The following is a 14269-nucleotide window of genomic DNA, read 5'->3' on the forward strand; positions in this document are numbered from 1 at the left end:
GTATATTCTTTATACTGTGCTATATTAAATTATCAAATGTTCTGTACTCATTAAAGAACAGGATAATATTTTATAAGGTTGTAATACATAACACATTCAAAAGGAACTGCATTTTTAGGCGTGGGGTAGACCTCATAAAAAGTTAACACTTGAGGTGAGTTTAGGGTAACAAGCTGAAATTTTTTTGGTGAACAGAAGACATAAAGGTAGACTTCTAGAGCAGTAACAAACAAAGCCAGGAGTGGGCACATAGATTTAGAGGAGAACAATAAGGAAGCCAAACCGATAGGTTCAAGTGCCACACTAGGAGAAGAAGCAATGTCTGGATGAAGATAGCACACTGCCAAAGGACTTGACACCAGCAGAGGAGACTAGAGTTGACGAAGTCAAAAAGCGATTGGATCAAAGGTATTTTAGGAAACTATACTTAAAGCAGAGGTTCTAATTTCGGAATGTTTGTTGTGCAGCACAGGCAAGATTGGAAACAAGAGGAAACTGACTCTAGGCAGGAGTGGACAGCCAGCGCCCATCTCTGAGAACTGGGCGACAGAATAATGGCCATCGTGTCCCGTGACAGACAAAGGTGATGGGTACGAGACCACAGAAACGGGGCAAATGTAACCGACGGTAATGTCAGGTACACGGGTATGCCCCTGTGTGCCTGTACCCAGGATCCGGAAGTCACGAATTCAGGGTCACCCTGGGCTTCAGATCAAGACATTGTCCAACGATGCTGAAGAGAACCTGGTGTGTGATCATGCAGAAATGTAGTCAAAGCCACGAAGACGGTGTGTGCAGGAGAAAGTGTGCTTTTTCTGTCTAGGAGGTAACCAAAGAAATAGTAAGCTGTCTTTGTCTAAGGTAAGCAATCTGCTCTCAAATGTATGGACTCATGTCTGTGCCTCAGTTTCCCCAATTTTTTTCAGTATTTGGACAAAGTTAAAATTGTTATTGTCGAATTCTATTCTAAAATTAAAATATTCAAATAATGAACACAGATGATAATTCAGGGTGTCGGTGTATCTCCCCTGATAGGTTTGGGTTTCTCTTTCAACAAATGAACCTTGGAATAGAACCCCAGCCTGGGGGGAGGCATGAGCTTCCACTAAGCTGTTTTCCAAACACTTCTTTGCCTGCTGCAGTCAAGAGCTGGCTGCCTCTTGTTGACAATCCTCAATGGAGACATTTATATGGAACCTTAAGCAAAAGATGGTACAATCAGAGCCACCCTGAGAATTACAACCTGCAGAAAATAAGGCTCTTTCATTCCGGAACCCTTGAGAAAAGGTCTATGACATTGCAACAGCGTTTTCTCCATCCTTTCTCCTGATTTCCTGTTCAAATCCTCTTTGCTATCTTAGAATCTGCTTAATGCATTCCTTTGTCTTATGCAACCACCTGGTTTCTATTGTCCATGATCAAAGAAACTTAATTAATACCTAGTATAAGCATGCTTGGAACTGATATTGAATGCATGTGCAGATGTTTCTGGTGGAATTGGGAAATGAGGTCAGGCCGAATGTAGCTTTGGAGCTTGGGAAGTCAGTGTGCACGTTAATAAAACCCTTTGTGAAACTCAAAGAGCACTTGACTCACGAGTACAGGATTAGATTTCTGCTTCTTTCTCTTTCAGAAGATTATTTTTGGTAAGGGTTCTCCTACATTTCTCCATCTCAGCACCTCCTTCATCAAAAGGAAACTTCTAAACGTGGAGGGTGTAAGAACAGATCATCTGGGGTCCTATTTATAAAGGTAAAAGGGTATGCATGCTAATTTACCAGATATAAAATATGAGTCAGGGTGGGATCATTTAATAAAGAGTGATGCTGCGTTCCCCTGGTAACTGGGATTCTAGCAGCACAAATGCTCAGCAGGGTTGAAACACCCTTTTTCCTATGGACGAAAAGCAAATGAGAAAGAAAGACTATTTTTGTAAGTGGCATCCAGGGATGTTTCCACTCACTCATAATGCAAGTTCAGATGGTGAACTTAAAGGCTTTCACATCATGGCTGCCTGATCATGTGTTCTAGTTTAGTTGGGAATACACTATGAGATACAGAATTGTGCTAAGGAAGTTTTTTCAAAAACACGAATCAACAACGGGAGGCTAGGAGTATTTCTTCATTTCTTCATTTGTTTAAAAACACAAAGCAACAATGGGTGGTTAGAAATATTTCTTCATTTAAAAATATTTATGTTGTCAGGCTCTGTGCTACGGAATGATATTATATTTTTCGGTTTGTTTGTTTTTACTTATTTTTTTTTGTCTTAAAGGTATGATCCTGTTTTCATGACTGTTGCTCTGGCAGAGAGGCAAATATTGAGCACAGAACAATATAACACCTCCAGCTGTGAAAAGTCCTCAGAAGAAAAAGACCATCGTGACTGAGAAGCTGATTATGACTTAATTTACTTCTTAAGAACAAGTGAGCCCTGTAAAACTTGGAAGAACAGCTTCATCTTCTGAACTGTCCTGGGAAAGCTAGAAGGCATAAAGGAAAACTTGGCGAGTAACAAACTGACCCCTGGGTAATAAGCAAATGGCAGAGGACAAAGAGACTAGAGCCTAGAGAGGCAAAAATGGAGAGCCACTGCAGAAGGTTGGGAAGCTGGGGGTGGGGGGAAGTGAGATAGCCAGGGTCCCTGTAGGCCAGGCTAACACTTTCAACTTCAACTGGAGTGCAACAGGAAGCCATTGAAGAGAGGGGTGATGATATATGTCACTGGAATGTGGTGAAGACCACTTAACCTACTGTGTTGAGAATGAGCTGGAGCAACTTGTCAACAGAAGAAGCAGATTCAGGTTCCAGCAGTGTCCTGGGAAAACGCTTTCAGCAGAACACCGCGGTGGAGAAGTAGAGGATGGTGACGGGGACATATCCATTAGAGCCAGTCTTCTACTTTACTTGGGGATCTGAAAAGTCATGAGGACAGTCATAGGGCAGATGGAAGCCAAAGGACACACATACATGCACACACTATGTGCATGCTCATCTAAGAGTGCAACCATATCGTATGAAGATGCATTTGTGACCTGTGTTTACACTTAGCAAGGAGTCAGAGCTGTGTTTCCTTATCATGATCTGCAAATCCTCCTTCTTTCTAAAGATATCTTCTTGCTATATGGACCAAACACAACTCATTCGATAATTTATTGATTTAAATCTTTTAAATGTTCCTTATTAGAAGTTTTACTTCAAGGAACATCTATCTTTAATGCCTACACTTTTACAAACAGACTTCTAACATGTTTTTATTAGGAAGAATTTCTGTGAATATAATCCTGCCAGTGTGGTTCAATCTCCAAATACATGGACTTCATATCAATCCAATGATCAAAAATGGTAGCTCATTGCTGATTTCATTTGCATTTACTTGACTAACAGAAAGGTGGACTAGTCTTCTGTGCTTTGATGAATTTCTTATATTTGAGGATGGAGTTTTGTCACAGCCTATTCCCTTTTTCCTGATGTTTCTTATTTCTTATCTCAAAGCAACTCCTGGTAGACAGGTAAGAGCCCTTTGATGGCCATTCCTAACACAGGTTTCTGTTAACACTGTCTGTCCACATCCTCCACGAGCTGTTTCTGCAGTGCAAATATCTTCATTTCATATTTAAATCAAACTTGCTCTCTTCATAAATAATTTGACATTGAGGTTTCATGTAAAAATCATTTCTCACAGATCTACCACAAAGCATTAAATACTTTGAAATGAGGAGAAATGTGTGAGGTGTTGACTGGCCTAAAGCAGTGGGCTTGAGCTTGCTAATTATGACATACAAACACAGCATGCATACTGTTCATTCTGTTTCTTTAAAAAAAAAAAAACAAAGACTCTTTAATTTATTCTTTGACAATTTCACAATGTAAACAATGTATCTTGATTATATCCTGTCCCTAACCCTCCCCTGACTTTACCAAGGCACCCCAGTGTGATGTCCCATTCCCTGCTTCATGTCCTCCTTTCTTTCTCCACTGAGTCCAATTAGTGCCTACTATTGGAATGTGGACTGTTCTTGTTGGCTTTCTCAGGACGTGGACAGTTGATCACAGCTGCGGAGAGTTCATGACTCCAAGAGCGATGTCTCATCTAGAGGACAGCAGCCTTTTGCCTAGCACTACTCCCTCCTCTCTGGCTCCTGACTTCATGTCTGCTTGCTCTATCTTGATTTTGCATGATGGTTTTTATCCCATTTGTATCACAGGAGCTTGTTCTTGGAAGCAGGGCTCTTTGTATTCCTGTCCTGGTCCCTCAGTATAAACTGCTTCTGAAGCCTCAGGAGTGTTCATATAAATGTCCCATTTAGGACTGAACACTGTGGTGATTTGAAAGAAAATGGCCCCCAAAGGGAATGTGCTGTGGAATAATCTTTTTGTACACTGTAAATATGTGTTACTTTCACTCGTTAATAAAGAGCTGACTGGCCAATGGCTAGGCAGGATTTTCAGGGCAGAGGGAATGCTGGGAAGAAGAATCGGGGAGTGTCAGGAGTTGAGAGCAAGACCCAGATGGAGCAGGAGATGAACCTGCCATACTGAAAGAAGGTACCATCAGATGGCAGAGAGTAGCCAAGAAATATGGGTTAATTTAAGTTGTAAGAGTTAGTTGTTAACAAGCATAAGCTATTAGCCGTGCATTTATAATTAATAATAAGCTTCTGTGTGGTTATTTGGAAACTGGCTGGTGGGGCAGAAAAGTGCCTACACAAGTGGCACGATTAGGAGGCTTTGTTGGAAGAAGTGTGTCACGGTAGGGACAGTATTTGAGGTCTCCTATGCTCAAGTTACACCCAGTAAACAGTCGCATCCTATTGCCTGTGGATCAAGATGTAAACTCTCAGCTCCTTCTCCAGCACCATGCCTGCCTGCATGCCATCATGTTTCCTACCATAATGATAATGAACTAAACCTCTGAAACTTTAAGCCAGCCCCTGTTGTGCAATATTATTTTAAGATGTGTTACATTCATTTATGCTGTAGAATATTTGTTTAATGATGCAAGGATGTGTTGTATTCTTTTATCTTGCATTTGTTTACCTCCATGAAGCTGTGTTACTTTGCCTGTCTAAAACACCTGATTGGTTTCATAAAAAGATGAATGGCCAATAGCAAGGCAGGAGAAAGGATAGGCAGGTCTGGCAGGCACAGAGTATAAGTAGAAGGAAAAATCTGGGAGGAGAAGATCAAGGAGCAAGAAAAGGAGAAGGAGAGGAGGACATGGTGTGTGGGGCGGAAAGATGCCTAGTTACATAACCAGCAATGGAGTAAGAAAGAAAAGCATATAGAATAGAGAAAGAGAAAAGCCCAGAGGCAAAAGGTAGATGAGATAATAAGTTAAGAAAAGCTGGCTAGAAACAAGCCAAGCTGAGGCTGGGCATTCATAAGTAAGAATACGACTTGGTGTATATTTATTTAGGAGCTGGGTAGCGGACCCTCAAAGAACCAAAAGAGTAAGAGTAAAAAAACCAGTAACAAGCCCCAATTAAATGTTTTCCTTTATAAGAGTTGTCATGGTAATGGTGTCTCTTCACAGCAATAGAGATCCTGACTAAGACATGCACTCAGTAGTCACTTATTCTTAGCATTTTGAGCAGTCTTTACTCTCTGCATGAACTACTGAGCACAGCAGAAGAGACCTCCTCTACCTAAGGTCAAGGGTAGCACTAATCTATAGTGTCATGAGCTTGGAATTACCTGTCACCAGTGACATGATTTTCCACATGTAGCCACCTGACAGTGAATAGTATAAGCATCCTAAAAGTATTTCAAGGTGTGTTATTTAAAACTCTTCAAATAATTTAAACTTAACTCACAAGACTAAAGCTGATTATACTTAACAGTGTGCTGTTTTTTCTTGACTATGGAAATACATGAGGTAAAAACATACTAGAGTCTTTATTTAAAAAAACAAAACAAAAAACTGTTAATAAATGTCTTTTCTGACCCTATTCTCCAGTGCCTATTTAAGCTAATAATTAGTCATTATATCGATATCAAGACTTCTGTGCACATCAGCCTGAGAAAGAGCTGTGTCAGTCAGTCCTCCGTCACTATAACAAACACCCATGCTGAGCAAGTGATGAGAAACTCACTTTGGCTCACAGTTCAGCTGGTTGTGGTCCAAGGTGTGTCAGCTCTGCAGAGTTTTGGATCTGTGTTAAGACAACACACCAATACAGGAAACCTGTAGTGGGGCAAAGCCACCCTAGGACCAGACGCACGTAGGAGGAGAGACCCAAGTGTCACAATTCTCAAAAGCCATGCCCTCAATAACTGGAAACCCTTCCATCATGCCACACCTCTTAAGGGGCCCATCATGTCTAATAGTGCCATGGACCTGGGACCAAAGTCTTAATGTCAGAGCCTTCAGGGGCTTCCAGATCCAAACTCTACCAACCACTGACCACATATTGTCGTATCTGTAAGAAACAAGAATCCACTAATTCTTCTGTTAAACTGTGATTAACAAAACTTTTCTTCACCAACTGACACACCAAAACAATAGCCAGCCCTTTGCCATATTTGTATGACAGGAGTCCTTTGAAGCACACCTCTTTGTGTGTCTGCCCCTGCTGCTCAGAACAAGTGGCTTCAAAGGAACATCAAGTATTCTTCATTTATTTATCAAATTCCCTTTGATAAATAGGCCAGTGAACACAGAAAATATATTGAAGTTTGTAGGAGCTTGTTTGATAAAGGCAATCAATTAAGACTTTTGAAATAAAAAAAAAGCCACCATTAACCTGACTCATGAAAAGATTCAAAAGGAAAAGTTTGATTGAAGAACTAGAGAGAAATGTGCAATGTCTTAGGGGCATGGAGAAAGGTATTTCCTTGCCTCTACTAATAATCGAGGAAGGTTTACAAGGCTCAACCTCATGTTCTTGGGTGGTTCATTCCTACCTGCTTCTCTGCCTGGGACCCACAGAAGGACTCCCAGAGCAGTGGTCTTAGGACAAAACATAACACAACACACAAACAAACACAGCTCTTATTCAAACACACTTGGGGAAAATGGAAGCCAAGTCCTGCAGGCAGCTGCATTGCAGAGGCATTCTCTGGAACCTTATGGTGCTGAAGTTCTGCGTTAATCTCTAAGACAGGGTGTGGACTATTGATTTCTGAAACCAGAACCTGTTTTATAAGTGTGGAAACATAAGTGAACATTGCATGGATTTAGAGAATGTCAGTTTTGGATATGCAGGCCCGGGGCATCAATTTACCTTAAATACAGTACATTCATGTCTATCATCTAAGACTAGAAATTTAACAGCTTTTTGTGCATCTCTTCTAGGATCTGCCTGGGACCTCATAGTTTACCTGCAGGTTTTTTTTTTGTTGTTGTTTTGTTTTGTTTTGTTTTTTGGCCAAGTTGCTATTTTCATTTCTTCTTTCCTATCCTTTTCTTTTCATGGGAATATTTAAGTGGCTAAAGTCACATAATCAATTCATGCACTTGCAGGTATTCACTGCCCATTTTAGTTGCTTGCATTAGCATGATTTTATTTTATTTTTTTCATTGAGCCATCTATTTAACCTATTCTTTAGGTTAATAATACACATTCTCTGTTTCTTGTGTTCACTGCCGTTCACATCCTCCACAAACCGTATGCACAGACAGCCCAGAATGCTTCTTTGCCCAGAGTTGATTCCAGAAAGCATAGCTACCTGACCTTATTTAAAAGTATGGCTTGGATGCTGTATGGGCTGCATGAATGTGAATGTATGTGAATTGATGGAGATGCCTCCAAGGACAATGCCTACAGAAAAGTATAATCCATATTCAGCAGAGTCATTTCTTTGGCAGCTGAAACAAACCTGTAGGAAACTTGCTGCCACACAAACAGACTCAGACGCCCACAACTGCATCACCCACCTGCACACGCACACTCAAGGGAAATTGTTCTCTCAGCTCCTCCACAGTGGGCTGGATAACAAGCACGGATGTATCACAGCCATGAGTCATGAGAAACTGAAAGAGTCAAGTCCTAGTGATGCTTACAGGAGTCTTTAGTGGGCAGAACATAATTACCAAATCCAGGCCTAAGTGCTGTTCTTCATGATTCATCTTCTGCTCTTTCCTGACTCCCTCCTCTGCCTCAACACAACGTGACCAAAGGCCCTGGCTCATCTGAATGGCTGCGGAATAGGCTGCTTTGTTTGTGAGATATTTCGAATACTAAGTGCTGCTTCTATGGTTTGTGAACCTTGATTAGCCAATGCTTGGCATTTCTCTAGCAGCCTTTGGAAACAGGTATGTAGATGATTTGCAAGCATATTTAAGGTCCTAAAGTGACAGAGGCATCATTAGGAAAACTGACTAGAGCCACAGAAAATAAGCTGAAAATGTTCTGCTTGTAACCTGTCACCTTCTGAATAACCCTCAGAAGTTATTCACTGGAGAAGAAAAAATTAGATTCATTTATTTTCACTTCCTGACACAAAAAAATGAACTATGAATGAACCTTTTTTTTCAATTTAGTTGATGTGTCTTGTTGCTTATTCATAAAAAGATGGAGTTGTTTTCTACTAAGTGGTTTTCCTGTGACAATAATAAGCTTATCATTGGTTTTGAATTTTCAACTGAAGTGTTCCCATCAAAGACGGCTGTTGTGCAGAATAAGAAATTGTTGTCCCTTCCTGAGATTTTCTCAGCTCTCACCGGAAACATATTCCTGCAAACACTGACCCAGCTCAACCCCACTCAGTTTCTCAGAGCAGATGAGGTCATGTCCTGGTGTGGTGGCGCTCTGCACTGCACAATCCCAATCATTTGACCATCGTTGGCATAGAAAATGGGACCCAGGGTTTTAGATTGCACAGCCGTCTAACAGAGGAGGGTACTGTCTGTACGGGGAACACTACGTGATTCATTTTTTCTTAGAAAAAAATTAAAGTCATATTTCTTTGATGTGTCAGCAGGGATGACTGAAAGCAGATTGCAGATTCTTTGTGCTCAACTAGAGGGAGAAATCCAGAGAGAGAGCAAGAGAGCAAATGAGAGGTTTCTCTTCAATCAAACAGGGTTCCTGCTATTCCTAGCAAATTCACCTAAATCAAATGCGTAGTCCTTGGAATGTAATAGTGTAACCTAATGATGCTCACAGAGAGGCCCTATGAAGAGGAAAATGAAAACAGAAATACTTATTCTTGTCTGTCTAGAAGAAGAAGTCAATGGGGGGGGGGCATCGAAGACACCGGAATGTTTGTGTGGGGCATGAATACAAGGACCCACATTGAGAGCTACAGGAAAAGGAAGAGACTCATCCTGAACTAATTTGGAGGTATGGCTGGAGGGCTTTCCAGAGGCTCTCATGTTATTTCTTTTCTTCCTCTATCATCTTTCTACTGTGATCCCATCAGGCTCTCTACAGTGATGCAAGATGGAAGGTATATGCACAGTAAATATTACACCTACCTGAGAGGTAGGATAACAAGCCCTGTGGACCAAATAGTCCTCTGTAAACACAACTGTTCCTAATCATGAATGGCAGGGAGCTCTGAAAGAAACAAAAGAGGTAAATGAAAGGGAAGTGACCCATCCTCTTCCTTTCTATGGAAAACGCTCTCTCTGTAGTCTTGGACATCAAGGATTTCCATTGTTTAGGATTATAACATCTACCTGATTATGTCTCCATGAACAGAATCACTATGCTTTAGTCTTCTGCCCAGTTGGAGGCTTCAATGCCTGTGTCTTTCAGCCTTGACTGTCATTGATTTTGCCCTCAAACCAAGGTTGAAACAAAATCTAGGAAGGACTCAAGCCCTATGCACTCCTGTAACAGTGAACAGATTCTGGGAGAAATATCCACTAATTTCTCTGGAAAGACAAAGAAGTCTAGGTATTTTCCTTGGAAAACACCCAGATGTACAGATGTGTTGCTGTCTGATTCCTGAGCAATACACACTTTCTCTAAGAAGGCTGGCTCATCCAGCTCTCAAATGACAGCATGCAATCAGAATCTCACTGAAAAGCAACAGAATTAACAGAGTGGAGTTAGCTGACTGCAACAAATCCCAGCTAGCGTAATGAACTTGAATGCACCAAAAATAACACCATTTTCTGCTAGTGGAGTCAAATGCAATTTCCCGTGTTCAGACCTTGGGGTTTTGGGTGTTGCTGCTGCTGCTACTGCTGTTGTTTTCAAATCGTGAATAGCATCAAGAATGCCTGGATGCCCCTGAACATCAGGAGCATGGCACTATCCTCACTAAAATCTTAAAATATTATTAGCAAACCGAGTCAGAAAGAACATCGGCCAAGGATCCCTCCATTGCTTTGCAGGAAGCTTTACAAATGGTGCTGTGAGAGTCATTCTAAATTAGACTATCAGGCTGACAGGCCTAGCATCACTGGCTTGCAAAAACATCATCGAATGTGACAAGATGGAAATCTAGGTGGCATAATGAGGTACGGGAGCAATATTTTCAAGGGTGCTAGCAGTTATTCCATGGATCTTTCCCCTCAAGGCAAGTAGCTCCCCAAATTCATGTGTCTATTTTCATGTATTTTCTTTTTCTTCATTGTTCTCCTCCTATGTATAATTCACTGACATTCAGTGGGTTATGCCAGATTTCAAATATATAGTTCCCTCCAGGAAACAAAGGATGCTCAGCCTTCTTGACCATTTGAATGGAAAGAGAACATCTTCCCAAAGGATACAGGATGTAATCATTGTTTTCCAAGGCAGTCTCATGTCAGATTTGTGGCTTGTCTTCCTCAGTAATTATGTTTTGTTTGGAATCATCTGTGCTACTCTGCATCAATACTTTAAAATTCCTTAATTAAAACAACAAATCATCAAAGTTCACACAGGACAAGTGCATATGATGTTTCTTATTTTAGACACTAGCAATATAGAATAAGAAAGAAGTCATAAATATAAAGATGACATGAATTCAATGAAGATTATACAATTGAGATGTCCCTGTTTTCTGTAGACGCTGGCCTCAGACATGAGCAGGATGAGAGTCTGCAGGTCCCATGATGTACAATTAGGAAAAATATCATGTCCAGATATGAAAGAGAATCAGAGAAACTCTTGTTTATTTTCTGATTTCAAAATAATCTTTCAAGTACATTTGCCACTGTTTTCATAATCAGCAAACCTATTTTACTTGCTTGATGACATTACATAAACTTACAAATAATTTTTCCAAATAAAGACTTTAGGTATGGAACTCAGGGCTTCTTAAATGTTTTCTACTTACTTCCCTCTTTTGCCTGAGGAAATTTAATTCAGCTCAAGGTATAAATGCATTTGAAATAAGATGAAACATATGATAAATGAAATAGGTATACAAATCAAACATTTCTTAATAGCAAACCATCAAGAAATTTATCTTAAAGAAATCATTTGATATACATCTTTGCCATTTATTAAAGATTATAGAGTTTTCATACTAATGAGATGAGTACACTTGTTTATTTTTACTTAAAGAATTAAATAGGTGAATAATTGATTCTTCAAGGTATAGATCACCTTCAACATTTTTCCAATGTGATCAATATTTTGATTTTAAGATTTATTAATGCTGAAAACACTGCTTCACATAAACGTGGAGTAGAAAATGGCAGAAAGGCTAATTCAGAAATTCTTGGAAATTCTGTCCTTATCCCAAGCTAAAATTCATTTAACATTTTTATAAAATTAAACTTGAACCAACTAAAATATATAGGAAGTAGATTCCCAGGTAAATGGATGGAGTTAGAAGCAATCACTCTGAGTGAGGTAACCAGACAAGAAAGCAGGTTTCTCCTGCTCTCCTTATAGGTGGATGCTAGCTTTGGGTCTTCTATTTCCATTGCTACGTTTTATTAGGTTGATGAAAAGGTTTCTAGATTTTAAAAGCAGTTTGGTCTTTCCTGGGAAAGACTATTTTGTCTAATCTCAGCAATCCTTTATTGTGTGGAGTTGAAGCCTCCAGAACTTTCCCCAGTCCATGTTAGCACATCTATTGGTGTCGTCCTTGTTCAGCTCATGTTTAGGAAGTCACATTGGTGAGACTTTATGGGTGTAGCTTCTGGTATTTCTATGAGACACAGTTGCAAAGCTCTGGCTCTTAGAATCTTTCTGACCCCTTCCATAGACTTGCCCAGAGAAGAACACATTAACTGGTTATGCATCAAAACACAGACATAACAAGTAACACTATACACACACACTGAGAAGGTTGTACTTACATATTTAGGAATATTATCAACAGTTAAAGAAAAAGAAGTTATCTTGAAAGAGAGCAAGAAGGCTTTGGGGGAGAAAAGGGAAGGGAGAAATGATGTAATTATGCTATATTCTCAAAATATAAAAGGAATAATTTTTAAAACAAACATGCTAGCACAATATTATCCAAATATTGTTGCTGGAGAGCTTCTCTCCAGGTTCCACCAAGCCCTGCAGTCCCACAATTCAAGTATGAAATAATCACTCAGACGCTTATATTACTTACAAACTGTATGGCCATGGCAGGCTTCTTGTTAACTGTTCCTGTATCTTAAATTAACCCATTTCTATAAATCTATACCTTGCCATGTCGCTTGTGGCTTACCGGCATCTTTGCATGCTGCTTGTCCTGGAGGTGGCTACCGTGTCTCCCCCTCCTTCTTCCTGTTTCCTCAATTCTCCTCTCTCCTTGTCCCGCCTATACTTCCTGCCTGGTCACTGGCCAGTGTTTTATTTATATAGAGCGATATCCACAGCACTTCCCCTTTTCTTCTTTTTTTAAAAAGGAAGATTTTATCTTTAACATAGTAAAATTACATATAACAAAACAATTATTGAGCAAGAATTACAGTTACAATATTAAAGAAGATGTCCTATCTATCTTATATTTGTGAGTTTAAGGTTTTATATCTAACTTATCTTTTACTATAACTGAGGAAATTACAACTATCGGAGACCTTGACGTCCTGCAGGTGAAGGAGGAGGATGTCCTCAAATTCCTTGCTGCAGGAACCCACTTAGGTGGCACCAACCTTGACTTTCAGATGGAGCAGTACATCTACAAAAGGAAAAGTGATGGCATCTACATCATAAACCTGAAGAGGACCTGGGAGAAGCTGTTGCTTGCAGCTGGTGCTATTGTTGCCATTGAGAATCCTGCTGATGTCAGCGTCATCTCCTCCAGGAACACCGGGCAGCGAGCTGTGCTGAAGTTTGCTGCCGCCACTGGAGCCACTCCGATTGCTGGCCGCTTCACCCCTGGGACCTTCACTAACCAGATCCAAGCAGCCTTCAGGGAGCCGTGCCTTCTAGTGGTGACTGATCCCAGAGCTGACCTCCAGCCCCTCACAGAGGCGTCTTATGTCAACCTGCCCACCATTGCGCTGTGTAACACAGACTCTCCTCTGCACTATGTGGACATTGCCATCCCATGCAACAATAAAACATATATTAATTTTCTGCTTAAATGCTGAAGAGTGGTGGTAGGAAAGTATTAGAAGTCATCCTTTTCCATATTTAAACCAAAGAGAAAAGACATTGTATATATAGTAAAAGCGCTGCATCTCAAAATGGTAGTCTTGAGTTCAAGTTACGGTGTTTCAGAGTACTTGTAATATACAGTACCAAGGCTTTAGTGGAGTCTCACAGTGCATTGTGGGTAAGGACTGCCAGAAACACCTTAATTCATTCCTCTTTTAAAACAAACAAACAAACAAACAAACAAACAAACAAACAACTAGCTCTCGGTTGTTGCACAGCCAGAAGAAATCTTTAAAAAGTTTTCACGGCTCACTCGTTCAGTTATTTGACCCCACATAAGGTCATGACGTGCAGTAACTTGAAAGCTTTGACCCCACAAATGGTCATGACGTGCAGTAACCCCAAAGCAACCACAGCGTATCAAGCACATAGCCTCTCTTCCCTGTGTGAGAGATGGTTGTTGAAACAGATCCATGATACAGATCGCATTCCATACACTTCCATTCTTTGTAGGATACAAAACAGTGTTTAATATGGCAGGTAAGAAGTATGGTAGATCTTAGCAGATCTCTGGATGATCCATCCCTGCCCTTCTTGGCTGTGAGGCCTTAAAGCACCATAGTCAGTTTTTTCTCAGGATATTGATTAACTTGTGAGAATCCTCCCAAAAGATGTCTAAATAGTCATCGTCATCCTTTCTTCTGCATACACTCTCTTCATGTTCTTGGTTTCGTTGGTATTAGGGCTAAAATTTCTATTTTTGTTATTTAATTTTTTTTATTCTTGAGATTTTTATACATGTATACATTGAAATCTGATCCTTTCTTTATTTCTCCCTTCCAACT

The 14269-nt window shown here is 40.2% G+C and overlaps 1 protein-coding gene across 1 annotated transcript; it reads left to right on the forward strand.

Moving 5' to 3' along the window:
* The first annotated feature begins 630 nt into the window (after positions 1-630).
* Positions 631-13417, forward strand: LOC114702755 (40S ribosomal protein SA-like). The gene is made up of 2 exons (XM_037204420.1): positions 631-747; positions 12881-13417. The coding sequence occupies exons 1-2, from the start codon at positions 631-633 to the stop codon at positions 13415-13417; spliced, it is 654 nt and encodes a 217-aa protein (XP_037060315.1).
* Positions 13418-14269: the final 852 nt, after the last annotated feature.

The sequence above is a fragment of the Peromyscus leucopus genome, chromosome 4, assembly GCF_004664715.2.
Source record: "Peromyscus leucopus breed LL Stock chromosome 4, UCI_PerLeu_2.1, whole genome shotgun sequence".
NCBI classification, from domain to species: Eukaryota; Metazoa; Chordata; class Mammalia; order Rodentia; family Cricetidae; genus Peromyscus; species Peromyscus leucopus.

Coding starts and splice junctions, on each gene's coding strand:
- LOC114702755 (XM_037204420.1), top strand. CDS start 631: ATGTCAGGTACACGGGTATGCCCCTGTGTGCCTGTACCCAGGATCCGG. Junction 748..12,880: donor ACGATGCTGAAGAGAACCTG/GTGTGTGATCAT, acceptor ACTATAACTGAG/GAAATTACAACTATCGGAGA.